General features: G+C 45.3%; 1 protein-coding gene across 3 annotated transcripts in view; it reads left to right on the top strand.

The window, feature by feature from the left end:
• The window catches only part of Enox1 (ecto-NOX disulfide-thiol exchanger 1), a 551,532-nt gene that overhangs the window by 493,465 nt on the left and 30,828 nt on the right, over positions 1–27,239 (top strand). For all 3 annotated transcript variants that reach the window (XM_038310117.1, XM_038310118.1, XM_038310116.1), the window contains 2 exons: positions 6,534–6,641; positions 10,117–10,173. In XM_038310117.1, coding sequence (XP_038166045.1) covers positions 6,534–6,641; positions 10,117–10,173 — 165 coding nt within the window. The remainder of the gene's footprint in view (positions 1–6,533; positions 6,642–10,116; positions 10,174–27,239) is intronic.

The following is a 27,239-nucleotide window of genomic DNA, read 5'->3' as shown; positions in this document are numbered from 1 at the left end:
CCAAGGTAGAAATTGCAGCTTGAGGAAAGAAAATGGTGCAAATAGTGGATCTCTCCCAGACAGAGAGACGTCAGGTACATGACGTCCAGGGGCCTGTGACTCTGCCCTCTGTTAAGAATAATAAAGAAAAGAAAAAGGGGGAAATGTGACCTCACTTATTCCAGGGCTCCACCTGACATTTGCAGTGCTTTTGAATTCGTTAGAAAGGAAGAGCCATTACACCCCACAGCCTCCATCCCCAAAGAGCATTACAAATGATCTCATTAAATCCGCAGCCCAGAAATATCGAGGCATGTCAGGTGCGGTGTTTATTTACCTGCTTGTTGTCCGCTCGAGTGTTTCCACTTGATTGGCATATGGATAATTGTCTAATTGGAACACACTCAGTTGTAACCACCCAAGAATGTAATAGTGCATCTGTTTAATGCCATACTCTCAAATGTTAAATTAGAATTATGCTGCAGTCAGCCAGTCCAACCGGGAGACACTTCTGATTAAGTTCTAGCTGCCTGTGAACGTCTGTAATTGAGGCACGTTGATATTTAAAAATTCAAACTAGAAAGAATAGTATATAGTCTCATAAATTTCAATGGAAAGGACCGGAAAAGCTGGCTACACGATTGTCTAGTTGTAAACTATCTCACTTTTTATAGGGCACCTAGTGAAATGAAGGATAGCAGTTTGGATCACCACTGTTTTTGAATACATAAATATTAGATTCTCGGGTTTATACTTTGTAGACCAAAGAAAACATTAATTTTATAGAATGCACAAAAGACTCTAAGGGTATTGGTTTTATTTTTCCCTCCAAAGGAAGTTTCTTTGGGGGAGAGAGTGGGACATGGGGAATAAGTAACATAATTATAAATCCATTGATTGGAATTATTTAACCTTTGAGGAAATATCCTTCAGATTAAGAATAGCTAGAACTGACAGAGTAATGAATCAAATATGTCAGATGGAGCCATAATTTTCCTCTGAGTTTTTTTTATGTCTGTTTGCCTAGAAGAATAAATTATCCTGTGTGTGAGAGAGAGCATCGGGTAGTTTTTGCTGCTTCTTTGTGGAGCCATAGTTTAATTGCATTGGAGTAGGAAAGTGAGAGCAAGCATTCGTTCATCCTTCCATGCATTTGCTCGTTTACTAGCGGCTGTATACTGGCTGAGCTAAAGCATTGCCTTTAGCGCGGACTGAAGTTATCTGGTTGAGGACATGGCTAGAAAGGCTGGCACAGTGGCGAGTGCCTCAGAAACAGAGAAGGAAGATCAACTGATGCCGTTTCGGAGCTTGAAAGATGTCTCCACGAAGAACCCAAGGTGTGCTGGAGTCTTATGCCAACCTGACACAAGCTAGAGCTATCTGAAAGGGGAGAAGATGCCTCCATAAGATCCAGCCGTTAGGCATTGCCTTCATTAGTGATTGATGGGGGAGGGCCCAGCGCATGGCGGGTGGGGTCATCCCTGGACTAGTGGTCCTTGTGTTCTATAAGAAAGCAGGCTGAGCAAACCATGTGAAGCAAGCCAGTAAGCAGCACTCTTCCGTGGCCTCTGCATCAGCTCCTGCCTCCAGGTTCCTGCCCTGTTTGAGTTCCTGTCCTGACTTCCCTTCTGATGAAAAATGATATGAAATCATAAGCCAGATAAGCCCTTTCCTCCCCATAGTGTTTAATCACAGCAGGAGAAACCTTAACCAAGACATAAGGCTATTGTGATGGTTTTCTTGGACAGGAATTCGGGTGCCAAGGAGTTACAGTATCCTTAAGTCAGGGGCCCCTTTAATTCTTGTGGAGTGCAGAATGGATATCAGAGGGACAGACAGCATCCAGAGAATAGCTGGTGGCATCATTGAGAGCAAGGCTAAGGTAAGTAACAGAACAGGCAGGGTTGTCAGGAAAATATCTGGGTAGATGGCAGGTAGGCAGATATGTGTTAACAGGCACAGTTTGCAACATACCTAATTAAGAGGCTTATACATACTGAAAACACGTAAGACCCTAACAGACCAGCTTTGTAGAATGCCAGCATACATAGTATGCAAGCTTAAGCCATGGGCACAACTAGGGTCACCACAGAGAGCATGTGGGGAGAAGGAAAAAAAGTGCTTCAAAAGCTGGCAGCATCAGAACACTTGAAGTGGAGCACTAGGGACTGAAATCCCATTGCAGCCAGTGAGGGCTTAATGAGCACTGAAGGTGGTAATGCTATCCCTGGCCATTCATTAGCGCTATCTACGGAGGCTTAGGAAAGTCATCGGTGCCTGGTTCCCACCTTCAGTCTTTGGAGTTACCTGGGCTTCTGTGGGTCCCAGAAAGCTGTACTCTGCAGGTGATATTAGTATGTGGGAGGGATGCAGGCCACTTGTCTTTAAGCGTTCTTTTAGGAAATGTAAATAAAACCCAGGACTTGCAAACATCTGATGAGCTACTGAAAGTCACAGGGGAATAGAAAATGGGCATTTTTAAAAATGAAGGACTGTATCCCGAGTGACTTCCGGGATTGGCTTGACTGGAACAGGGAGTGAATAAAGAAAAGATAAACACAGGGGCACACAAGATCTGGGACTGTGTGGTTTATTCTCTCAGGTAGAGAAGCTGCAGCACTCCAGAGAGCTCTCTGTCTTTATTGGACAGGGGTGGGGGTACCACATAGAGCTGAGCATGAGGCGGGGTTACCACATAGAGCTGAGCAGGAGGCAGGGTTACTGCATAGAGCTGAGCAGGAGGTGGGGTTACCACATAGAGCTGAGCAGAGGTCACTGCATAGAGCTGAGCAGGAGGTGGGGTTACTACATAGAGCTGAGCAGGAGGCGGAGTTATCGTATACAACAGAACACCAAGGCAGGTTTATCTAATCTCCCAAGGAGAGACTTGTAGGGTAGCAGGCTTCAGGCTGTATTCATCCAGGGGAGAAAGAAGCTACAGTGGACATCTGCATACACTATCAGCATCCACACAAGGAACCATGGAGGTTTTGCCATCCCTCTGAGCCTCAGCTGGGAAAGGCTTTAGTGTTCCCATGGTTCTGAAGCATTGGAGTCCTTGGCATGGTCATGCCCATGTCAAACCATACACAGCCACTCAGGATTTTACTCGCTTGCTACAATGAAAATGTTTTAGCTCTTCTTACTGGCAAAAATAAGAAGCCTGACTAAAGTTTTTCTTCTGTATGTAGGGAGGATAAATGTTTCCTCACTGTAATCCTATGGGTCAGCTTCCACATCCTACCTTGTAGGCAAGCCCTCAATCTAGAGCTCGTGTGACCAGATGAGTATTTGAGCTGGCATGTTCCACTGTGATCTTGTGCAGACTGGGAGAACTCGAGGTGCTGACTCTTGATTGGTAGGGCAGATTGGATAAGTTGGTTCCATGTACCCCATAGATGCAGAACAAACTATTAACATGGGTGGATCCAAAAACTAAATCATATTGAAAATAGAGCAAACAATAAGAAATACGGCAGCATCCCAGAAAAATACATGCAAACAACAGCAATGTATATGTTATCAGAAAAAGATAAGTTCAAATAAAAGTCCAGACATTATAAGCATTAAAGTGACTATACACAAGCAGAAAAGGGAATGGGGCTGAAAGCAAGAATTTTGTTTAAAAGTACAATTTCATGGAAGAATGAGGTCATGTGGAAGCTTTAATGGGAAGTAAGGTCAGGAGAAAGGTGTGTGGGTGTGTATGTTTGTACAGATAAGATGGAAGGTTCTGGCTGCATGTGTGTGTCTGTGTGTGTGCAGATGAGATGGAAGGTTCTACTAGCTGTGTGTGTATATACGTGTGTGTGTGTGTGTATACATGCAGATGGAATGAAAAGTTCTACCATGCTTCTCATTTATTCAGTGTTGATAATAACAGCTCAGAGTCATATCCAAGTCTGTTCCCCTAAATTACTAAAACAGTGTATGGCCATTACAGATACAACAGAAAATTAACAAACAAGACTAACAGGTCACAGACTAGCTCCTGTGGAGACCACATCCACATCCTCCCCTAGGAATGGGGCCAAATTAATGGCCATCCGTGTAACCTGGCCTGTCTTGCTACATGGTGTGTTATTCTGTACTCCTCCATATCCGGGGTTTGTGCAGTTTCACAATCCAGGGCTGTGCACATGGGTGGCCACTGTAAGCAGAGACTGTGCTTGTGTTTCCCGGCCACCCTGCCCAAATAATCACGCAGAAACTATATTAATTACAATATTGTTTGGCTGGTGGCTCAGGCATATTTCTAGCTAGCTCCTACATCTTAAATTAACCCATTTCTATTGATTGGTGTATGGCATGAGGCTGTGGCTTACTGATAAGCTTCTAGCGTCTTTCTCCTTTATCAGTTACATGGCTTCTCCTTGTAAATGGCTATTCTATCTCTTTATTTCTGTTCAGATTTCCCACCTAGCTTTACTCTGCTAAACCATTGGCTAAAACAGCTTTATTCATCAGCCAATAAAAGCAACACATATACAGAAGGACCTCCCACATTAGACCACCATGGATAAAACAAACCCTCTACTGCTGGGCAATGAGCAGAAATATACTACTTTCCTTTTGAAGACAGTTTTCCATTCATTTTGCTCACTTGAATTAAAAATTGGATTTGAAATACTTTTAAAATACATGTGTGTATACATGTTCATTCATTGTTTGGGCATGAGTGTAGGTGTATACATGCACACAGCACATATAGAAATCAGAGGTCAATCTTTGGTGTCAGTCTGTGCCTTCCACCTTGAGATGGAAGTCTCTTGTTTTGCCAGTGTGTGCACCAGGCTAGGTGCCTCTCCATTTTCTTGAGGTTTGTCTATCTCCACCTGCCATGACACTATAGGAGCACTGGAATTCTAAACACAAACCTCTGGATGCAGGTTTATATGGTCCCTGGAGATATCCACTCATATGTGGGAAGTGTCCTTTGATTAGATTTCTAAGTTTTTGATGAGCAAAATCATCTTCAGCACCTGAGTCAGAACAGGCAACCTCGGGCTGTCCTCTGGTCAGTGACTAATGAGAATGAACAGGAGCAGAGCCCACCATTTCTGCTGTCTTTTAGGTGCTTCTCCCTGTGCCACAGGACCCCAGGGCCCTTCACATTCCTATCCTCTAGGTTGCTGATACGCAGTTCAGGCTCATGAGTGGTCAAAGGGAGCCACAATAGCAGAACAGGGGAAACTGGGTTGTGAGAGAAATCACCGTTCAGAGAGAAACCAAGGGAGATTTTTAAATCTGTACACAGTTATAAAATAAAGAGTTGTATTAACAAGACTAGAAGAAGGGATGGTGTGGGGAGGGTGCATGGGGGGCTCATTGGTTTTGTTCGGTTTGGTTTGGTTTGGTTTTTGTGAGCACCTCCCACACCCAGCTCTACTAAACCGGGTGGTATTAAAGACTCAGTGAAATCCTTCCTAGTGGTGGACGTAAGCATGAAAAAAATCTAGCAAGCAGGCTCCCCTGGACGCTGTGGCCTGATGCTGGAGTCAGCCCCTTTGCGATAGGAACACACTACTCCTTCACGTCCCTCAAGAGGCATTAGTTATGTACCACAGCAGGAGAATACGCTCTTCTGTGTTTCCAAACTGGTCCTTTGTTGTCAAGAGGCTTTGAATAGACATCGTTGTTTCCAGGGCCAGATTTGCAGTTCTTGAATGTATTCTCTAGCCGTATCGCATTAACCTCCAAGTGTCTGTGCAGGGTGGTCCTGGGCTTCGGGTCGATGAGGTAAGCCTCCAGATGAGTTACAGTTGATAGGGCAAGGAATGCTCAAGGCTTACAAAGTCCCCACAGTGGCCCTGCTGGAAAATAGCGGTGTAGGCCATAGTTTAGTGTTTTGACAGCTTATATCAGCAGTTTTCTCAGCTGATGTATGGGTTGCAGTTGGGCTTCCATCCTGCTGATCCAATAAAACATCTCCATCATAGCAGAGAAAGCAGAAAGGGCTTTTGTGGTCCCTGCCACTTGGGGAAATAGCTGTATGGTGTTGCCATGAAACTAGCTTTACTTCAATGTGGAAATCAAGAGAGGGTAGACTGTGTTTTAATTTTTAGCTTCTTTTAAAAAAGATTGTGTGTGTTTGTGTTTGTGTGTGTGTGTGTACAGACACTCATGGGAGCCAGAAAAGAACATTGGATTCCCTAGAACTGCAGTGACTGTTACCTACTGCCCTATGGGTTCTAGAGACCAAACCTAGATCTTAATTTCTGAGCCATCTCCCCAGCCCCTCATATGTCAGTTTGTTTTATGGACCTGATTCTGTGATTTTTACAAATACACACTGGCCAGAGGAATATAATGTTGTCTTCACAAATATTAAATATCAGTATCATAGACAGCCTGCATGTGTGTCCAAAACTTCAGGGTTCCTTTCCTATGTGGGGAAACCTAAAGTTACCGGGTATCTGGATGAAGCTTTCATGCTTATAAAGCAAGCAAACAGAGCTCGTGCTGTTTGGAGGACATTTTGACCCCCTTACCTCTCTACCTGGCCTTTGCCCACTCCCACCTCCCCTTACCCCAGCTCTCTGTTGACTCCACAGCAATTGCTGGCCATCCAGGAGGAGCTAAATAACAAGAAGTCCGAGCTGGAGCAGGCGAAGGAGGAGCAGTCTCACACACAAGCCTTGCTGAAAGTGCTCCAGGAACAAGTGAGTGAGCCAACTTCTCCCCTGCTCTCCCAGTCAGTCCAGACACTGCAAACACAGGCTCTCACCCATGCAGACAGGGCTTAAGGGAACCTGCAGGAGACCGATCCAGTTCTGCCCCCTGGGATTTTTTTTTTCTTTTTTTTCTTTTGGTTTTTTTTTTTTTTTTTTTTTTTGTTGTTGTTGTTGTTGTTGTTGTTGTTGTTTTTGAGACAGGGTTTCTCTGCAGCTTTTTTAGAGCCTGTCCTGGAACTAGCTCTTGTAGACCAGGCTGGCCTCGAACTCACAGAGATCCGCCTGCCTCTGCCTCCCGAGTGCTGGGATTAAAGGCGTGTGCCACCACCGCCCGGCCCCCTGGGATTTATAATGCCATTCTCAACCACTCTGTCCTCACCCCGCCATCTCCTCTGATGATCCAAGCCCACCCAAGTTATGTTATTGTTTCCTCCAGAAGACAGATGGTTTTTGATACCATGTTAAACTACTGGCAGTGAAGCCATGTTTCAGAGGAAGCTGCTTGTTTCTCTCTAGTCTAAGAGCGAGGAAAATGAGTTAAGCATAATCCATGATGTTCCTACAGACATGTGAATAAACAGGGACTGATGCAGAGAGACATTAAAAATGTATCTTTCCTGTGTCGGGCCCCTTATCTGATCCTAGTAAGCCGCAGAATTTCCATTTGCAGTCTGGGAAGCTGATGGCTTCCTTCTGGCTCCGATATGGAACAGGAGCCTGACGTTGATCAGTGCATGGGGAAGCATAGTCTTACAGTAGCATAAGAGGGGTCTGCAGAGTGAAAGCCAAGCCCCATTGTCCCTGCTGAAAAAAAGCCTGCGTACCCTGGAAGTCCTTGCCAATTTCTGTCCTTGGTTTTCAGGCAACAAGTAATGAATGTTAATAAGGCATGTCAAGAAACACAAATAGCAAGCCCAGCCCTCTTTAACCAAAATATAGTTTTAAAATTGCTCCTCAATTATGCTTAAAAAAACTTTATTTATACCATTTAAATACCTTCAAAGGAGAGGCTTTGGGCTAGAAGTGGTGGCACATGCCTTTAATCCCAGCATAAGGAAGCAGGCAGATCGCTGCATTCAAGGCCAGTTTGGTCTACAGAGTGAGTTCTAGGACAGAGAAACTCTGTCTTGAAAAACGAAACAGAAGAAGAGGAAGAGAAGAGGAGGAAGAGGAAGAGGAAGAGGAAGAAGAAGAAGAAGAAGAAGAAGAAGAAGAAGAAGAAGAAGAAGAAGAAGAAGAAGAAGAAGAAGAAAAAGAAAAAGAAGAAGAAGAAGAAGAAGAAGAAGAAGAAGAAAAGAAGAAAAGAAGAAAGAGATATTTTAGTCAACTGTCACTCAGTGACTTCACAGTGGACTGGGAATTTAAAAACCATATTTCATCTTCACTGAAAGTGGAAGCACTTTGTGAGGGAAGGTGATTTTTAGATAGTTCATAAACATTCATGGGTCTGGAGGAAAAGCCTTTCTAAATACAGCTGTTACCAATGCAGGTTCAATAACATGCACAGGCTGCAAGGGTCAGGGTCTGTTAGCTGGAGCTGAAAACTCTGGCTAATGAAGTCCACAGTGGCCTCCTTCCTAGGATGTGTAATGGCGCTGTCACCCTCCCCATGACATTAAAGCAAAGTTCATATTTAATCTGGACCTCACAGACAGAGCTCCGTGATTGTGCTGGTCTCTGTAGGGGTTTTCTGGGTTGGTTTGTTTGTTTTGTTTTGTCGTTCTGGGGTGGGGTGGGGGCTTGTTTTGTGTTTTAGATAGCGTTTGCCGGAATGCTTGTTGTGTATTTCTCATTTTTCTAGATGACTCAAATCCTACCCTCTGATTTAAGGGCTAAACCCACTCATCAAAAGAGATGAGTTGTGTGGAATGTATTAAGAAAGACTCACTAGAGTATGCAGGGTACAGCCCAGCCACTGATGGAGCATCACACTCCACTCTCCAGAGACAGAGATTGGGGGGAGGGTCCTATGAAAAGAACTCAGAACAACCAGAACTGCTAAAGATCTATAAAGTATGACTGAGAAAAAAGGGGCGTTTCCCATCTGCAGTAGAAACGTGAAATGAATGGCACCAAGAGTACCTGAGCCCAGGGAGGCTGCTCGCACGCGCGCACACATACGTGCGCGCACACGTATGTGCACACACACACACACACACACACACGCACGCACACACAGAGTTACCTGACAGAGGAAGATGAGCAGACGGGGGACTGAAAAGGAAGAAGGGGATCCCTTAATAAGGAATTTTAAGCCAATAGAGGATAGTATTTACAGACTCTCCTCGTACACTCTGATAGAACGTTCCTGTCACTGTGGCCTGTGCCGTTTAGTATTCCCGTATGTCCTGCATTACACCATGCCCCTGTATTGTCAAGCATACCACCATTGACGATGTAGCCCCAAGAAAGAGGGAACACGATTTTGTTGTGGCCGATTGGGCTAACAATTAATGTGACAGTGAGCCGAACAGCCTTAGATCCATAATCAGCTGCTTCCCCCTCATACCCTCGGTCACCGAGCCTTTAACAAGCCCTCTCTCTGGACGTGGCCTTCTCGAAAAGTGGAAAACATCTGAAAGCCCAGTGATTCCTTCTCTTTAATGTGAACAAATAGCCATTCAGAAAACAATGTTCTTGAATCAAGCATGGAGGTATAAATGATTTTATTTTCCTCCAAATTTTAATAAACTCTTTCCCACAAGTATTTTCTATTGGGCAGAAAGAAAGGCGCTGGTTTTGCTGCCTGAGCATCGGAAGCAGGAAAGAAAGGTGACCCAGGGACCAGGCCAGCTATCCCTTGTCCTTTGTCCTCAGTCACCACAGGCCTACTGCCAGTCAGGATAGGATGGATTCTAAAGGTTTCCTGAAATCTCTTGAGCGTGGTGGGGGGTGCTGCAAAAAAATCTCATTTGCAAACGAATTTTAATTCTAAAGCTTCCCTGACCAGATATGTCTTCCTAGTCCTCCTGAAAGACTCAAACTGTTAGGCCACGTCAGTCATCCCAGCCCTGCCCTCCAGACATGTACAGCAGGCTGCAGCGGGTTCTGTGGCTGGAAGCCCATCATTCCCCAGCGATCGTTAGCAGAACATCCATTAGCTGATGGCAACCTGCAAATACTGCAGGCTTTAAATTAATGGCAATCCCACCAGGAAATGAAACCATTTAGTATTCTGAAGAACCAATTTTCTATATCTTATGTCTATAGAACTGCTTTCTAATCTTACTTAAGAAATAATGACCAAGATCCCTTTTTCTTTTTTTTTGCCAGCCCTCAAGCTTTATAAAATATTGGTCACAAACTGGTTTCAGTAAGACTCACTGTGATTATCTGTTCCATCTGTTTGTCCTCAGAAGTTTTATAAAATGCAACCTCAGATGTATCTGCGTTAACAGAATGATATATGCTTAGTGGCTATGCTTGCTTATTCTCTTCTGTTGTTTTTGCTTAACCGTTGCAGCTAAAAGGTACCAAGGACTTGGTGGAGACGAATGGCCACAGCCACGAGGATGCAAATGTAGGTACCGCAACCTGGTGTTTGCACTTCTTCTGGTGTTGGTTGAATCCCTGGGGCATGGCACTCTATTTATAACGTGAAGGAAATCAGGAGCCCTGCCTCTCAGGAGCTCAAGATTGCTCAACAGATTTCTAATATAAGCTTTGGTAATAAGATGTGATAGACACTCACCATTATTATTACCATTGGCTACCCAAATTTTCAGCTTAAACCTCCATCAGAAATTCTAATTGCAGTGAGTTTTCTCAAGACCTTTGCTTTGCCAAAGCAACATGTGTCAGGCGAGCAAACGGGACAAGACTCAGCATGCTGAGCTGTGTTCTGCTTTTGTAACTATGCCATTTGCTTGTCAGTGAAGACAGCAAGTGATTGACATGTTAAAGAGGTCTCCGCACACCTCTTTATGCCCAGCATACCCGTGAAAAGTCCACCCATCTGTGATTTCTGTTCCACCCGGAAGCACAGTGCATCTGGAATGCTGCTGCCAGATCCTGGTTGGCCCCCTGCCTTCTCTTACTGTTCTTACATCTTCTCCAGACTTCCGAAAGTTGTGCCTCAGGTGGAGTAATGCACCTTGCTGAGAACTGCCCTTCTGCGTGCTTGGTGACTTTCTTCTCGTCACCCTTTCTGATCTCTGTTTTGTATTTGATTAGCTTCCTCACAGGAAATGCCTACTAAGCAGTCCTTTTCACAGAACACCAAATCAGACATGGTAATGAATGCTTAATTAAGCCAGAGCTAGAAGAAATTATATATTTCATGTTCACTCTTGTTTTAATTATGTGCAGCACAAAGCCTAATAATCATAGCGCCCAGGTCTCCCTCACTATAATTACTTCCTATTCCTACCGGGTAGCTTTTAAATGTAGGGTGCTTGACGGAGTGCTCCCCGTGTTGACGGGGAACAGGCAGGGACTCCAGGGGACCCTCAGGCATGCTGTCTGCTCTCAGGGAACTTACACTCAGGCCAAGGAACAGAGGAGCACAGGCTGTAGTCTGTTCAAAAGAATGAGGCAGCTCGGGTGAGATACAGTTCAAAACCCAGGCTTCTGTTGCTTACTCCTGCTCACCTTGACAAGTTATGTGACCTTTGTAAGCTCCTTGCCTTCATTGGGGAAAAGGATGGCTAGACTCTGCTTAAAACCCCATCATGGGCCGGGAGGGATGGCCCGGTGCTCCCAAGCAGATCATTCAAGTTGTCACCACCAAGATAAATGAAAACAAAAACTAGGTGTGCTCACATGTGCCTGTGACCCCAGCACTGGAGAACAGAGAGGACTCCGCTCGAAGACCCAAGTCTCGTCTCTGAGTTGGGCTTTAGTGTCCTCACCCAGCTTGTGATAAACTTGTCACTTGGTCACTGCTTTTGCCTTGTATTGAGCACCAACAGACTGGCCAGCACCTGGCCTGGCATGTTAAAGTGGATATGAGACACACCTGTGCCCATATCAGCCACTCAATTAGTATGTGCCCAGGGTAATTTAAAATTACTTCAACCTAGCTGTCTGAGAGACCTTACACAGTTTAGCCCATGCTTGCCGATTTCCCATAGTATCAATGTATTTGGATCTGGGTATGCTGATGGCAGACGGGCAAGGCCAGTCTTTCATATGTACCCAACTTTAACGCTGGCCTTAATTCCAGCGTCTTTAGATACCTCGTTTATTCCAGACCCCACTTTCTCTCCTGCCAATCAAAGCTACAAATTTCCCCCTTGATTTCCATCCTCAAGCTCTCTCAGATCCCCAGGCCTGTCGTGTTCCTCGCCTGGTCCCTGGCAATTATGTGTAAGAGATGTCAAAATCTTAAAGAAAGGGATCTGTTCTCATCTTGTATCTTCTCAATGGCCCCTCCACATCCGTATGCCCGTTATCCTAACATGCATGTCTGTGTGTGGACCATGAGTGGGAGAAGTGCAGGAGCCGTGAGGAGGTGTGACACACAGTGGCAGCAGAAGCCTGCAGCGCGCGGAGCGACTTGGTCTGTGTGGTTCCCATGTACACTTTCCCTCTGATCCCCATCTCTGATCCAGAGGAACTGCCACCCACAGGCCTCTGTTTACACAACGCAGCTCCCTCCCATGTGGAGGTGAAAGGAATCATTGGCCATCTGTGGAGAGGTTTAATGGGCGATACTGAAGGTTACTGCTGTCAAGCACAACACCGTTCCCACCCGACGATAAAACAAAACACAAAAGAAAAAGGACTGCTCAGTTTTTCACGCTGTCTCCTTAAGAAAGTAAATCCTCGGCGCTGTCTTTAAACCTGTCAGAGCCAAGATGTTAGGAGAGGGTGGAAGAGATACGGCACAAGGAGCCGTCTTCAGGGTTAGCACTCAGCGGCAGAAAGCCCTGGTTAACCATGGGTTTTAATTGTGTGTATGAGGAAGGTCCTATGAGTGTCCAGCCCATTTCCTAGTTTCAGAGTGTCTTGATTTGTGTAGAAACCCAATAAGCATGTACATACTGTGCCCCCAAGCAATTAAGAATAAACAACTCCCTTGGAAAAATGGGGTCATAGTCTCAAGGGAAAGAGCAGCTCGGGTTGGATCCCATCCTTTTCATAGTGGCCTGGCCTCTGGGGACCTGGGTCTTAATCTGGGGAGAGAGTAGAGATGGAGAAGGACTTTTCACCTCCTCTGCCCTCCCATGCTGCGAGCTCTGTCACATTCCAGTGAGGTCTAACCCTAGCAGGACACTGTGACTCTTCTCTAGTTTCCCGGCAGCTGCTTTCTGGCCATCCTTTGCTGCCCTCAGCCCGTCAAGTCCCCAAGTTTGTGTTCCTGTACACCCTGCCATCCTTCTCTTATTCAGTAAACCACAGATGTTCTTAGGAGGAGGAAGCAGAGTGTAGGGCAAGCAGCAGATCTAGGTGCTAAGCTGTTTCAACCCTGGCTGGCCCTGCCACTGATTGCCCGAGTGCCAACGAGTGGTACCCTGAGCCTGTTTTCTTGCCTCTGAAATGAAATTAATATCTTGCCTACCTCTTAGGACTATTGTGGTTTCCTGGCCAATATTGACGTGGTCATTATGTGTTAGGTATCAGTAGAGAGAGTTCCAGCTTCATCTGCCATGTGTGCTGTGTTAGGCTGTGGGGTATGTAAAATGAAGATGCACACACTCACATGCACACATGTGCACGTGCATGCACACACACACACACACACACAGAGAGAGAGAGAGAGAGAGAGAGAGAGAGAGAGCACATTGACTCCCCGTTCATGTGCCTGTGCCTGGCCCTTCAAAACTTGCTTGTATCATTGTACTCTCTCAGGCCTCTGTGTCTTCAGGTCAATACCCCTGTGGCAATGGTGGGACTCAGGTCACTCTGGAGGATTTTTATTGGAAGGACCTTCCCCATGGAAGGAGGGAGGACACAGCAATATCTGATAAATGCTACACACTTTAAAACCCTAGAGAAGCACAACTGGCAGGAGTAAGTACTGTGACTCCCCTTCAGAGCGAGGTGGGCCCGGATCCGTCAGTGCCTAGGCCACCCTTGCTCTGTAGATGCTGAAATGGAGATAGTGGATGGATTCATCACAGACCGCCATTACCTGTGCTATGTATCTGACCCTGTTCACAGGCCAGACACTCCCTCTCAGACCTGGCTTCTCCTTCCACCATCCTTCTCATGACCTTACTTCACTTCCTGTCTGTCCATTCACCAGAAACCCTCTTCCAGCGGCTCCACACTTTCTGCGGGCAGTTGACGTGAGCTTGCTGTTTGCTAGGAAACCCACAATCCTCCCCAACCACACACATCTCATCCCAATGTCCTTGAGACTGGTGATAGAAGGGACTCTGTTGGCACATCACCTCTCCAAGCCAGCACAGTGCAGACCTCCTAGGGAGACTGGACAGGGTGCTGACGTTGAAGGTGGGCAGCACCAACTCTCAGCAGCCGTTCTCTTCTATGAAGAACAGTTTTCTACCCAGGCACGTCACTGCCCATTGGCGGTGGCTTTCCACAGCTGGAGCCTGAAGCTGGGGCTTGATAGTAGGTCGCCGATGCTCCACCAGGAAGGACCGCTTCATTTTAGCTCGGTATGTTACTTGAGAGACGTGGTTCTCTATAGAGGTTTACTTTTACTACTTAGAGTATTCAGTGTCAATAGTGATTCCATAGCCCTCAGTTTCTGCCAGCCTTGAGAGAGAGATGTGGACTAACCTTGCTGTTCTGAGCCACACACTGGATCTGAAATGCACAGCCAGATTTGGACATGTTTAGTGACATCGGCAGGCTGAGTAAGGAGACCTGAAAGTCCCTCTTCCCTTTAACCAGGGTAGAGAAGGCAAGGAAGGGAATAAATTTCACACTGTGAGAAATGGTCAGTCGTGCCTGTAGATACTTGCCTGCGTGTGGAAAGCCACGAGGAGAGCCCCGGCCTCTCTGAAGACTGAGTGTGCCGGTCATCCTACCTGTTGTAAAAGCAAAGGTGGCAAGTGTTTGAAGAGTGAGAACCTGTAGAGGAAGATTGATAACTTTTACGGTCTGCACACAAACATCAATAAAACATGAAGACCGCTATCTTAAAGGGTTGTTTTCTACTTGGAGGACCCTTGGAAATGCCAAAAAAAAAAAAAAAAAAAAAACGTAAGGGAAAAGATGATCCCCTGCAATATTAGCAGTCACGGTGTGTTTCCACTTTGCGTATTTTCTCCGTTGGCACTGCATCCAGGTATATTCATTTTAACAGGATCTAAAGCACATCGTGTTGTCAATTTTTTATAGCCTGGGTTGTTTCTTTTTTCACAAATCACAGGCATTTCCCCTATATTATTAAATATGTTTTCTTTATAAGATTTTTAGTGATGATCTAATATTCCATCCTCCTGATGTACTCTATTTTATCGTCTCTGCTGTAGGACTTGGTTTTTGCTGTCTTAGATAGTGTGCAGTTAATGTCCTAGAACAATGTATTTGTTAATTCAGCCATCATCTAAGCACTTTATAAATGGAAACTTTGGTGCTGGATTGGTATTTAGGGCTAAAAGGAGAACCACTGGTTCTTTAAAAAAAGATTAAAGATCATCCTTTTCTTGGCAAGTGATTAAGTAAACAGCTCCAAGTACTATCTGGGTATTACCTCCTAGAGGCTGTGCTGCGCTCCTCAACAGGAGAGGAAAAGAGTTCTGAAGGGAGAATATTTGCACTTTGAAGAGAAAGCCAATCACATATACTTCATAAATAATTCAAAAGAACAATACTTAGATATGCTATTTGGAGTTGTGTGCTGCAGTCTGGCCGCCTTCATGGCCCGAAAGTGCAGAGCCCATGCTCTGTGTGGACTGCAGACCAAGGCTAATGGAATTGAGCCACTGCCCCAGCAGGCCTGTCCACTCTGTCCACAGAGTAAGTGAAGCAGGGCAGAACAACTCATGCAAAGAATGGCGCGTTCTAACATCAAAGAGAAAGTCAAGCCATTGCTCATGATGGACAAGGCATTCCCTGTAGGCCCTAAAGCATCAACAGGAGGTGCGTATGCATCCTGTATAGCCCGACTCGAAGGTTTGTGTTAGGTTTCACAGCCACACAAACAGAGGAGACTCAGTCACAGCATTCTTCCCTCCCATGCATTCTTGCCGCCGCCTGGCTTCCTAAATAAAGCCGAACGGAGCATCTGTAGCATTTGTAAGCAGGTCCAGGAGGCAAAAGGTGGACAGAAGCAGAGGATGGATGGCTCTGGGGCCTCACGGAGACGATAGGGAGCTCCCAGAATCAGTGTCTGAAATGCGTGAGGAGCAAGGTACGGCAGCAGGCTAGACCACTTTGTTTAGCTCCGGATGCTACTCAGGTGTCGTGGCACTTTCTGGCTGTCTGCATTCGTTACTTAGAATAGTACATGCTCTTTAGTGTGCTCCATCACTACTTTCTGCTAACCCCTTGAGACCAGGAAATGGAAGGTGTGGAACGCGGCCACCATGATGGATTGCTCAACAAACTCCCATCCTTGACATTCGTCTTCATGTGGACTTCCTGCTGAGCACAGCCTGATTTTCCTCTGACGCCCGATTAGCGGCTATTTCTCTCTGTTCAGCTCTGACCTCATCCATTATGTCTCGAAATGACTCACAGGATTAGGACATTCCATTCAGGAAATATGTAGGCAGGTAATAAAGAAAACCAGTAGGTACCGTGGTGGGAAGAATGAAAAGGGAAAAGTGGCAAAGACCATAAAGACCTCTCAGAAATTGCTTCCTGCTCACTGCCTTCTGCCATCCAGCAGCCCTTCTGAATCTACCCTGGCAGGCAGCAGAGGAACGGCGGCTGCCATCTCGTGGTACCCGGCCAACTCCAGCTGTGGGGTCTGTCTGCACCACAAAGGTGCGACTGTGGCTACATCACCATCCAGACTTCATGGGAAGGACCAAAGAAAAAGCTGTTAAATGCAAGGCAAGAGGTTCAGTCTCCCAGCCAGAATCACCGCTGGGCTTCACAGAAGACACTAGAGAACTACAGCTTGGAAGGAAATATTTCTAAATAGCCCGCCACGGAAAGAAGCGCGTTGTCCCAAGCCTCCTCCCAGCGCCTCTGCTCAACTGGGGACTCCCCTCCCGAAGCCCTCCCCAAAGCCTGTCTGGAATGTGAGTTTGCAGCCACTACTTCATCCGCCCTCTGTCCTGAACATCCTAGGAGACAAAAGAGCTTAGAACCAGATGGAGTGTTTTCATCAAATCTCCAAGAAGGCTGTAAACCTCAAGCTGATGGTTCTTAAGTTTCAGAACCTTAACAAAGCATGTCTTGTGAATCCCCTGCAGGCCCTCAGTGGGGCCAGTCGAAGCTAGCTTCGGAGGGAAGGTTGTCCAAAGAAAGATACAGCAATATGCTTTCTTGCATTTTAAAGTGATGTCCATGGTGTGTCCGGAGAGGTCTTGGCCTGTCACCCTCTCTGGACAACCTCCTTCTATGAACATGGGAAGAGTCTTCTGACCAGCCACTTTGGCCAGGTACATGGTGGACCATCTCTTAAACCCCACGGCAATCTCTTAAAGCATTTCACCAGCCACAGAATGCTCCATTGATGTTTTTTTTCTAATTTCTTCTCTGTCTTATCTTGTCCCCACCCCATTTTCCAAATCCTCCATGCCTTGGCCCTCCCTGTCCCTGAAATTGCCCTTGCGGTGAGGGCCATGGCCTGATAGCTCAGCATCACGTCAATTCTATTATGTCAGCATCTCTGGAGGATTACAGAGTGGCTTTTTCTGTCTGGACCATTTCCAGACTGTTCCATGTATGCTGATGAGCCACTTACATTTATGAGGCTCACAGAATCTAATCTTCACAGGCAATTCCTCACCACGCCAGCTTTCAGAATGAAGATTTGAAACTATGAAGAAGGTCTGTGAGTGCAGCCTTTAAAACCTGATGTCCACATGGATCAATCCCCTACCTCCCACACCCAACGCCCACCACACACATGCCAGCTCTGAACCTTTTTCTATGACAGTGTTCAAATTGGTCCCTTGCTCAGAACAGAATTACCATTGGCCTGCTATCCTGAATGAATGGCTTTAATCAACAGGTCAGATTCGGCTAGGTGAACCATTCATTAAAAATTCTAAATAATTAGATTTTTTATTGATAATTCTGCTTGCTCCATCTATCATGTCAGCCATTTTGCTTGCACTGCAAATCCCACCTGTTTAAGCCTGGTTCAATACCCATAGCGTAGGGCCTTCGCCTACACGGTCATCCCAAGTCAGTGACAGATTCCCAGAGTGTCCTCGTAGTATCCCATCGCCATTCCAGCCAGTTTGAATAGGCCAGATTTGATAGGCTTATCCCCAGGCCAAGCGTCCATCCCTCTAATACCTGATTTCCCCTCTTCAGAGACAACCTCAGCCGTGAGCCTGTGGAGGTGGTATGTTTGTAATACCTACTGACTGATGACGGAACCGACGTGATCTTTCCACAGCACTGGGTGTCTGTTTGGCCTAGCTAGATGAGGGAGGCAAACCCTTCTTTTTGTGGATTTTCTGCTGGTGATTATAAAGATATCATTGCAGTTAACTAAAAGAGTCCTGTAGACTATGTAAGTAAAAATTGAGGTGGGTAAGAATCACCCCATCCAAGCATCTTATTTTCTGGATTTTTCACGTGGTCTCTTTTCTTGTTTAATTGCTGCACTCATGTGACTATTGCTCAGGCTGCTGTTGTTTGGTTTCTTTTGGTTTTGGTGTTAGTGATAGACATGGAAGTCATGTGACCAAGCTCTTCTCTCATTGGCTGCCCCCAAACCCTGCATGTGAACCTTATTTTCCAGGGTAGGAGTTCTCAACCATTAGGAAGCAACAAAGCCAGAGAGCTATTTAAAACAGAGGGTGTTGGACCCCAGTGTATCTGGTTAGGTAGATTCCAGGCCAGGGCCTGAGAAACTGCATTGTGTTTTGGCTTCCTTTCTTCCTCCCCCACTCCCCCTTACAGAGCTGAGAATCGAACATAGGACCCCACAGATGCTCAGCAAGTACTACCAGTCTGCAGGCCGCACTTTGTATAACAGTGCCACCTAGTATTCAGCCAAGGCCAGGCTAGACAGATGCCACTCTGGGCCTCTTTTTTATCACACTGTGTCTTGACTTATTGTACAGGCTTGCCCCTCTTCTCCACTCTTACACACTGAGAGAACAGGAACCGCTATTAATCATCTTTACACCTTATTGTCTAACTCAAACCTGCCATTATAATAGATTCCCAGTAAATAACTGGTAAATAAAGAGTCAGGGGAGCTCAATAAATTCAGTCAAATGAAGCAGAGGGCTCCAACTTTCTCAGCAATGCATGTGTGTAGCCCAAAGGTTCAGCTTTGCTGCCACATAACTCCAATAAGGAAACAGTTTGGAATTGCCAAACTCTGGTACAGAAGAAGTGATTGCCATGGAGATAATACAGATTATTGGCATCACCACAACTGACCCCTCCTGAGGAGGTCCATCTAAGTCCACGGGCCAAGCTTTAGGCTGTAGCAGACGCTGCCCTCAGGTAGAGCACAGTCTACTCAAACAGCAAGCCATGGAAAAGAGAATGCCCCCCAACACACACACACACACACACACACAGAGGACAAAGCACTTAGCCTAGGGTCTTAGCACACACAGGGAAGTGCTGACTCTCTGAGAGGGGGCAGACAGGGCAACACAGTCTCAACCTTGGCTCCATTACTTTCCAGATGTGTGAACATCAGCTGATTTGTGCCTCAGTTCTAGTTCACAGCACCTGTCATCCACCAAGCTCTCTGCAAGAGCAATGAGTCACACTGCCGTTCACCAGTATTTGCGTTACTGTATCAAATTCTGCATCCTTCGTGTCCCATACTGTGGCCATCCCAAACACTCCGTGCTTGAAATAGTTCTCATATGTGACATCTGTGAGAAGGGATCAAGGAGAGAGTGAGCTGGGTTGGGGCACATTGGGAAGTCGGGTATTAGTGCTGGCCGAGCGTCACCATGTGCCAGGCAGACAGGTGGAACCTTGGCCTTGGTCCACTTTCACCCCAATCAAATGTGTGTTTTTCCCATTCATCAGATTGTATCCCATCTATCCTTGTGACCTAATTTACCATGATAAAGGTAAAAAAAAAAACCCTCTAAGTTTTAATAATATCATTAGTAATGTAAACTCAGCAGGTGAAAATTATGATAGTGAATGCATTGTAGCAGGGAAAAATAAGAAATGTCATACTGAGAAATGAACTGAGAAAATAACATGCCAAGAATGCCATAATACGATTAATCTTCACCAGCAATAGAGTCAGGATCATGCAAGATAAATCAGCCCGACTAATTCTGGCTGCACATACATACATTAGAAAAAGCATTCCACTTTAGTTTCTTCTTTTTTTTTTTTTTTGCTGCTCGGTTTTTATGGGGAAGGCAATTTCTCATGCCAGTGCCTTTTCAGACTGTGAAGTATACGGACCCGTGTCGATCCGGCAATGCAGAGAGTAATGCACACCTATTTCTCAGCACAAGTGTATTTTTCACTTGGTGACGTCGACCATTGTGGCATATTGTAAGACAAAATGAAATGCCGCCGCCTCATTTAAAGAGTGCCTGGAAGCTTGGAGTAAAAAGGAACCATTTTTTAAATTTTATTTTCTTTTCCTCTTCTTTTTTACCATTTTTAGTTAACATGGCGGTCACAAAGCTTTGCCCAAGAAGTCATTTAATTGACTGGAGACCACCACTTGAACGTGTTGTGAACTGTGATGGCCGTAATTAAGCCCTGGCCCAAGCAGCAGCAATGTGTCTAGTATTTAATGAGACATGTTAGGAGATTGAAATTCCTCTTTCCTATCAAAGTGTGTGTTCTTTGTCAGGGATTTTCCTGTTTCTGAGGCATATGGGAAGGATTTTTTTTTTTTTTCACGCACGAGAACTGATCAGTAATAATGCCTGCCTGGCCACAATGGGCCATGTCCGAGAGGACAGCACCCATGCCATGACTCCCCATGCTCCAAGTGGCCAGCAATGTGCCTGCCACATTTTCTCTATCCTTTGTCCCAGGGACTTGGAAGGCCCTGGTTAGGTGGGGCTGCTACTGTTTCTCCAGATTAGGATGGTTTCTTTCAAACCAATCAAGTCTGTTGATTCCTAACTGTATTCTTGTTTAAGTAGCAGCAAAATTCAACAACATCTGGACTGAGGACAGTGAAGACATTTGAGACCCTCCATTCAGTTTCGTTTGATTGGAATTGACCGGGTCCCCGTGCCATTTCATCCTCTAGCTGTGTGCTAAGCAGCCACCATGACAGCAGGCTTGTTATGTGTCAGACACCAGGGTGCAAAGATGGAAAGACAGACGGGGGTCCTCCTTCCAGAGTGTGATTAGGACAATGGTCAAGCACAGACTACTTGTAGGAAGAGGGTTAGATGTAAAATATATATTTTTTAAAAAAACATACTTCAAACAGTGTTTTTATCTATGTAGTGAAATTTCCATGCTTTTACTTTCTTTTAATTTTTCTATATTGTATTCATAAGGAGAAAGTTAATAGCTGTCATAAAGAGTAAAACTGAATGAAGAAATCTCTTCTGCCTTACATTTAAAAAAAAGGGAAAGCTAGCTTGATCTTTTTAAAGCTTGCTCACAATGTAAGTTAATATTTAAAATCATTGAAAGCATTCATAATAGATAGTACCTAAGAATTAACTTCTTTACGTCTGACTTTAAAAAAAGGAAAAGAAACTCAGTTGCTTTCAAATGATGGAGCAGTGGAAGCTTTTGTGGGTCTAAAGGAAGCAGGAGATTCAAAGTGGTTGCATTGTGTTTTGCCACTTTGTCCCTGTAGACTTCATGTAGCTCGCCTTAGTGCAGGGGTACTGACCAAATTCCTACAATGGCTAGTCTGCATCTCCCATACAGCTTATCCTCTCTGTGTAGACGCTAGCACATTCAGTCCGCAAATATCACTAAAGGGCCAGGATTTCTTCTTTCCAGAAAGAAATGGTCATGGCCGCACAGACAGTACTCTGCTCAGTACCAGGTTGGCGCTGCAGCGGAGAGAAAGGCGGAGTGAGCATCCCGAGTCCTGGTGGGTTACACTGCTACTGTAACTCCGCTTCTACCTCTAGCAGACAGCAAGTCTGCATCTGAGTTAGGACAGGAGAGCGGAGTAGCAACAGAAAAGTGATCCAGGGGAGGCATTTGCAACCCAATGCTTCCCATGCTGAGCTTCCATTTTCTCAGCTACCTTTCCAAGATCTTAAGTCCAACCTTTCCATTGGAAGCTGTTTTATCTGCTTCTCTGTGATGTCTCATCCTGGGATCATTATCTGTTATCCAACAAGACTGGCTCAATGTTAACTGGTTCCTCCTCCTCAGAGTCCTGATTCCTATACAACATCTGCCTATTCTTCCTTCACAGCAGCTTCCACACCCTCCTTCCTCTCTTAGCCCTCAGAGATTTTCCCATAATGCATAATGTTCAGAGTATGGCTAGATCTGAATCATGGGTTTCTCTGCCTCTTCGCCTGCCCAGCCAATCCTGCACATGGCTTGCCCTTGTTCTCTTTGAGTTCACTTTGGCCTCACCTTCCCTCTGGGTACTGTCCAAACCAACAGAGTCTATATGGCTGATTTGTCCATCCACGCTCTGCTAACCCCCCACACACTGAAGTTAGAAGTCACACAGTTCCCCCTGAAAGTCCTTCCCTGCATCCCAGCTACCCTCCAGGTGGCTTATGGCCTTACGACCCTTCTGTTCCGCGACTGTGCTGTAATCACTGGTGACTGGACTTCCCTAGAGACCCCGCTGGCTCCCAGTCATCCAGTACTGACTGGCCCTCAGTAGGGAACTGTCTCCGTGTCTCCTCGGCACTCAGCATTCATAGCACAGACAAGATTTCAGTTGGAAAAGATAGCAATGGGCGATAGAAGGGCATTCGAAAAAGGCCGCGACACACAGCCCAGCGGTGAAGACTTGAAATGAGACAGTGTGGGCTCAAATACTGTGTCAACTTCTTCCTAATCACCCTCTCCGAGTCCTTCCCTTTTTTATGCCAGCTCTTGCTCATCTGTGAGGCAGGAATGCAGCCCCCGACCTCATACATTAGGTTTGTCTTGATTTATTGTGTCAAGGTCTTGCTGGACTTGAACTCATGATTCTCTTGCCTCAGCTTTTCATAGGGTTTCAATGAGAATTAGACAGGTTCATATTTGTAGAGTGCGTCTAATAAGCCCGTGTACATGTCTGTTGAGAAAGTAGAAATTAAGGTGGTCTCAAAGTCATCAGGACACTGCTGTCTGTGGGTCAGACACCTAAACCCCAGTCTTTACCTGCATTCTCTAGACTGTGCTTCTCAGGCTGTGCAGCCGTTCTCTCCTCCTTTAATCATTGCTGTGGGAAAGCTTCGAGACCAGAGTTCTTGGAACTGCCCGCAGACATAACGCCCGTGCTGTGGATCCAGCCAACTCCACTGAGGTGGAATGTCTCGAATATTAAATATGGTCAGGCTGAGATGACTTGCGGCATCTCAGCTGAGGGTGGCAACCCAGCTGTCTCCTCTCCTGTGACATCTCTGACACTGACACCTTCTGGGCCCCTGGGGCTCACCCTGGGCTGATGCAGTATATCAAAGGCTGCTAGAGAAGGATGCAGGTAAGAGAGCCCATGACTTTCCACACTGGCAAGGCCAAGATCTAGAAACCAGGGATACTTCAGGGTTTCTTTTTGTTTTTCCCTTCCTTTCTTTTTTTAATGATTATGCAAGTGAATTTATTTTTTCTTTCCTTTTTATTAGGATTTTTTAAATAAAATCTTTTCTCATTTTATGCCCCATTTCCACTCCCTACCCTCCTCCTGTTCTACCCTTCCCCCACCCCACCCCACCCCACCCCACCCCACCCACTCTCAGAAAGGGTAAGGCTTCCCACGGGGAGTCAACAAAGTCTGACAATTCACTTCAACCAAGGCCCTACATGGATGAATACTGTATTTACGTCATGTTGTTTCTCTCTTTCTTCCCCTCAACTCTTCCCACACCCCCTGCGCCCAGTTCCTTCTTAAATCCATGGCCTTTTATTCTTTAATTATTATTGTTTCATATACATGTATGAAACACTGCTGGTTCATTTAGTGTTGCTCATATTCATATGTGTTTAGGGATGACCACTTAAGATTGAATATCCCATCAAGGCGCTCTTCCCTAGAGAAGACCAATAAAGAGCTACAAGCAGTGAATCAGAGGTTATATTATAATATTTTTATCCTTTGAGAATTTCATACAATGTATTTTGACCATGTTCACCCCTCATTCTTCCCCCTAACTCCTCCCAGTCCACCCCTACCTCCCTATCCCTCACAATGTCATATCCTCACATTTGTTTATTTTACTAACCTATTGAGTCCCATGTGTGCTGCCCTTATACTCACGAGTACGGGGCCATCCACTGCAGCATGATTGACCTAGCAGGGAAAATGGCCTTAAAGGATACTAAACCTCCTTCCAGAAGCCATCAGTTGTCACTAGCACTCCATGCTAGAGCGTTGGCTGGCTTGCTCTTCTCCAGGCAGGTCTCTCTCGGGGAACAAGAGCTGCTGGAAGATCGTAAGAACCCCAGTCCCGTCGTGTCAGGAAGACAGTCTCGCTCTCGTCCTCTCTTGCTCTTCAGTCTCTCTGCCCTCTCTTCCTTGACGGTCTTGGCTTCAGGATTTCTAAGTCACAAGAATTCCACATGATCCTGCTCACTCTTGTGTATGGATACATTCTTCCCTTCCTTTCCTTGAACCATGGCCATCTAAACACTTGTTTTCATCTGTGTTCTTCCAGCCCATCTGATATTCTGCTTTTCTTCTCCTTTTTCCTTCTTATTGACATCAGAAGTGCAACATTCTGGCTGTGTGGATCATGAACTCCTGGAACAGTCTGTAGAGATCTTTCACATCTGTGCTCCCTTTCTACAGAGAGAACGTTGAAACAAGAGTTCACAGCTGGTCAGTGGCTATCAGCTAGTGACTAGATCTTTTAAGAAGATGTAAAGGGTGTGTCTCTACTCTCTCTCTGTCAACCACACTCCTAATCCAGTGAAGACTGGGCTAACGGTTACCAGAGACCAGCATGTCATGTGTTAGATTGCTTGGCCTACTCCGGACAGATTTGAGTGAAAGCTGAGGAAGTAGCTGATTAGCATCCTAACTAACTATTGTCCACAGGGCCCCTGACTTCATGAAATGTGATGTTTATTAATGGGGCACACGAATAAACAACACAAGGCCATAGGACAAGTATGGGAGAGAAAGAGGGTGACCCTCATCCTGTTATGTTGGCAGAGTCAGAGACAACCATGAACTTCTACCACATAGACCTCATTGATTGGCCCATTCTTCATGCAGAAGCAGCCATGGACAGTGTCATCTAGAGGGCCTTAGGAGGTGTCATAGGATGGTGGTCTCTATTTTGAAGGTGTGAGTATCTGGAATATTATTCAGTATATTACTTAATGCGATATTGAACTACTGCAGATGCTTTCATAGAGGTCTTCAAAGTGGAGTTTGCGTGTCGTTGGTTTTGCTTCATTTCCCTTTAAATCATAAGGATAACAGTATACCAAATTGCCACAGGAATTTTGAAAATATCCACTATTCAAACCCAACACAGTTAACATTTTTGTGTACCTATTTTTATAAGATTGCAGGAAAGATCTAACAGTGTATTTTTGCATGGAATCAGATTAGATGCATATTCCATATCCTGTCAGTTACATAAATAATAAAAGTGAATAATGATGTATTACAATGCACTCAGAGACGTACAGTTTTCCAGCTTGGTTCCCACAGCAACCCTAGGGCATCGGCATAGAGTGGTGTCCTTCCTTTGCATAAGAGAGAGCTGAGGTTTAAAGCAATGCTCTACCTGAAGCTACCCAGTGTGTAGATCATGGTGACAGAATTAGAACACAGCTTCCACTCAACCGAGTGGGCTCGCTCGCTTAGATATGGCAATTGCACTAAAAGTTCTGTTGAAGAAACAAATAGAGATGGAAGCCAATTCTCCTCAAATGTTTAAGTGGTCAATTGCCGCATCCGTGGCATGGAAGTGGTTTCCAGATAATGAAAGTTTGCAAGAAACAAGTTCCTTTGGGACATATGGGACTTGCACTCTGTATAAAAGTCTTTAACTTAGAAGTAGCAGGACAAAGAGAAAAGAGAACATTCTAAGAACCCTAGGAAACAGAAAAACACCAAGCTGTTACCAACCTGAAAACTTCATTTCTACTAGCTAGTTTTCACAGTTCTGGAATGTTCTCTCATTGCTTCTGAGTGATCACAGTTTTACCCAACTGGGAACTTCTGTAATGACCCAACTGACAATATATACCCCACTGGCATAATCGTAGCACACATGTTATGGGATTAATCAACTGCCTACTGATTGGCTCCACAAGATGAAACCTATGCCGGGCACTGCTAACTGGGCCAGGAACCCATGGCCCGCTAGGTCATAAACAATAGAGGAGATCCTAGTACTACTGTTCTCTTAAATAAATATAATAATCAACACCCCTTGAGTTCTTACCTATATACTTATAGATTAGGTCATCTCTGAACCTTCATCACAGAAGTTTCTTTTTGCAGTAGATGGTGATTAATTCAAAAACCTATACCTCTAGTCAACACATAAATAATAAAGGACTTGAGTGCACAGTTCTAAGTGGTCCTCTGTATCACACTCCTCATCCCGAGGCCCAGGGATCATCACAGAAAGGTGATGAAGAGATTATAAGAGCCAGAGAAAGCTGATGTCTGTATCAAAACAGATTCACAATTGCACAGAGGAGCTCACAGCAGCTGAGACCACTGTGTAAGACATGCGCAAGAACAAACCAGCCAAAGTCACAGCAGGGATGAGGAGGGAAGGGCTCAGGAAGTCCTACCCTATTTGAGAAACTAATGGCTACTGGTAGCTGCTGTGGGGATTATAAAATTTATAAAAGAACATTAAGAAGGACTTGTTTAGTTTTTTTTTAATTAAGTACATGATAAGATTCCTTGAAGCATAAAGATACGAGTTATACCCAACACCCACATTTTAGACAAGTAGCTTCCTGTTACTGAGACTTGGAGCTGGTCAGTGATTTTTCTCAGTGTCAATAAGTTATTAGTGAAAGAGTCGAGGTGTTAGCGTGAGTGTGTGGTATCTCCTCCACCTCCTGGTGGCCACATCTCACTTTAAATTTGAACTATGCAGTGATCGGTTCAAGGGAACAAAGCCCAGCAGTCAGTTGATAATGAGCAGCAAAGGCTTAAAGAATTAGGCTTGCTCCCAGCTGAACCCATGAGGATGAAATAGAAGAACTCTGATGAAAGGGAATGGAGAAGAGAAAGTGCAGACTGAACTTTAGCAAAGACCAATATTAGAGTATCAAAGAAGGAAAATGGAGGCAGTAGACCAGCAGACTAAAATAAAAAAGCCAGTAAAGAGGAAGTAAAAACCCAGGACAAAGGCTGGGGCCTTACATGTAATAGAAGTGAAGCAGCTGGTTAACGTCGCTCATGTCTAATACACCAGGATGAGAAGAATGAGACCATAACGCCCAGGAAGGTGACAGGGACTCCTCCAGAGGGTC

Source organism: Arvicola amphibius, chromosome 13, assembly GCF_903992535.2.
Source record: "Arvicola amphibius chromosome 13, mArvAmp1.2, whole genome shotgun sequence".
Lineage (NCBI taxonomy): Eukaryota > Metazoa > Chordata > Mammalia > Rodentia > Cricetidae > Arvicola > Arvicola amphibius.
The sequence above is the reverse complement of the archived record's forward strand: the minus strand, read 5'-3'. Positions and strand labels throughout refer to the sequence as shown.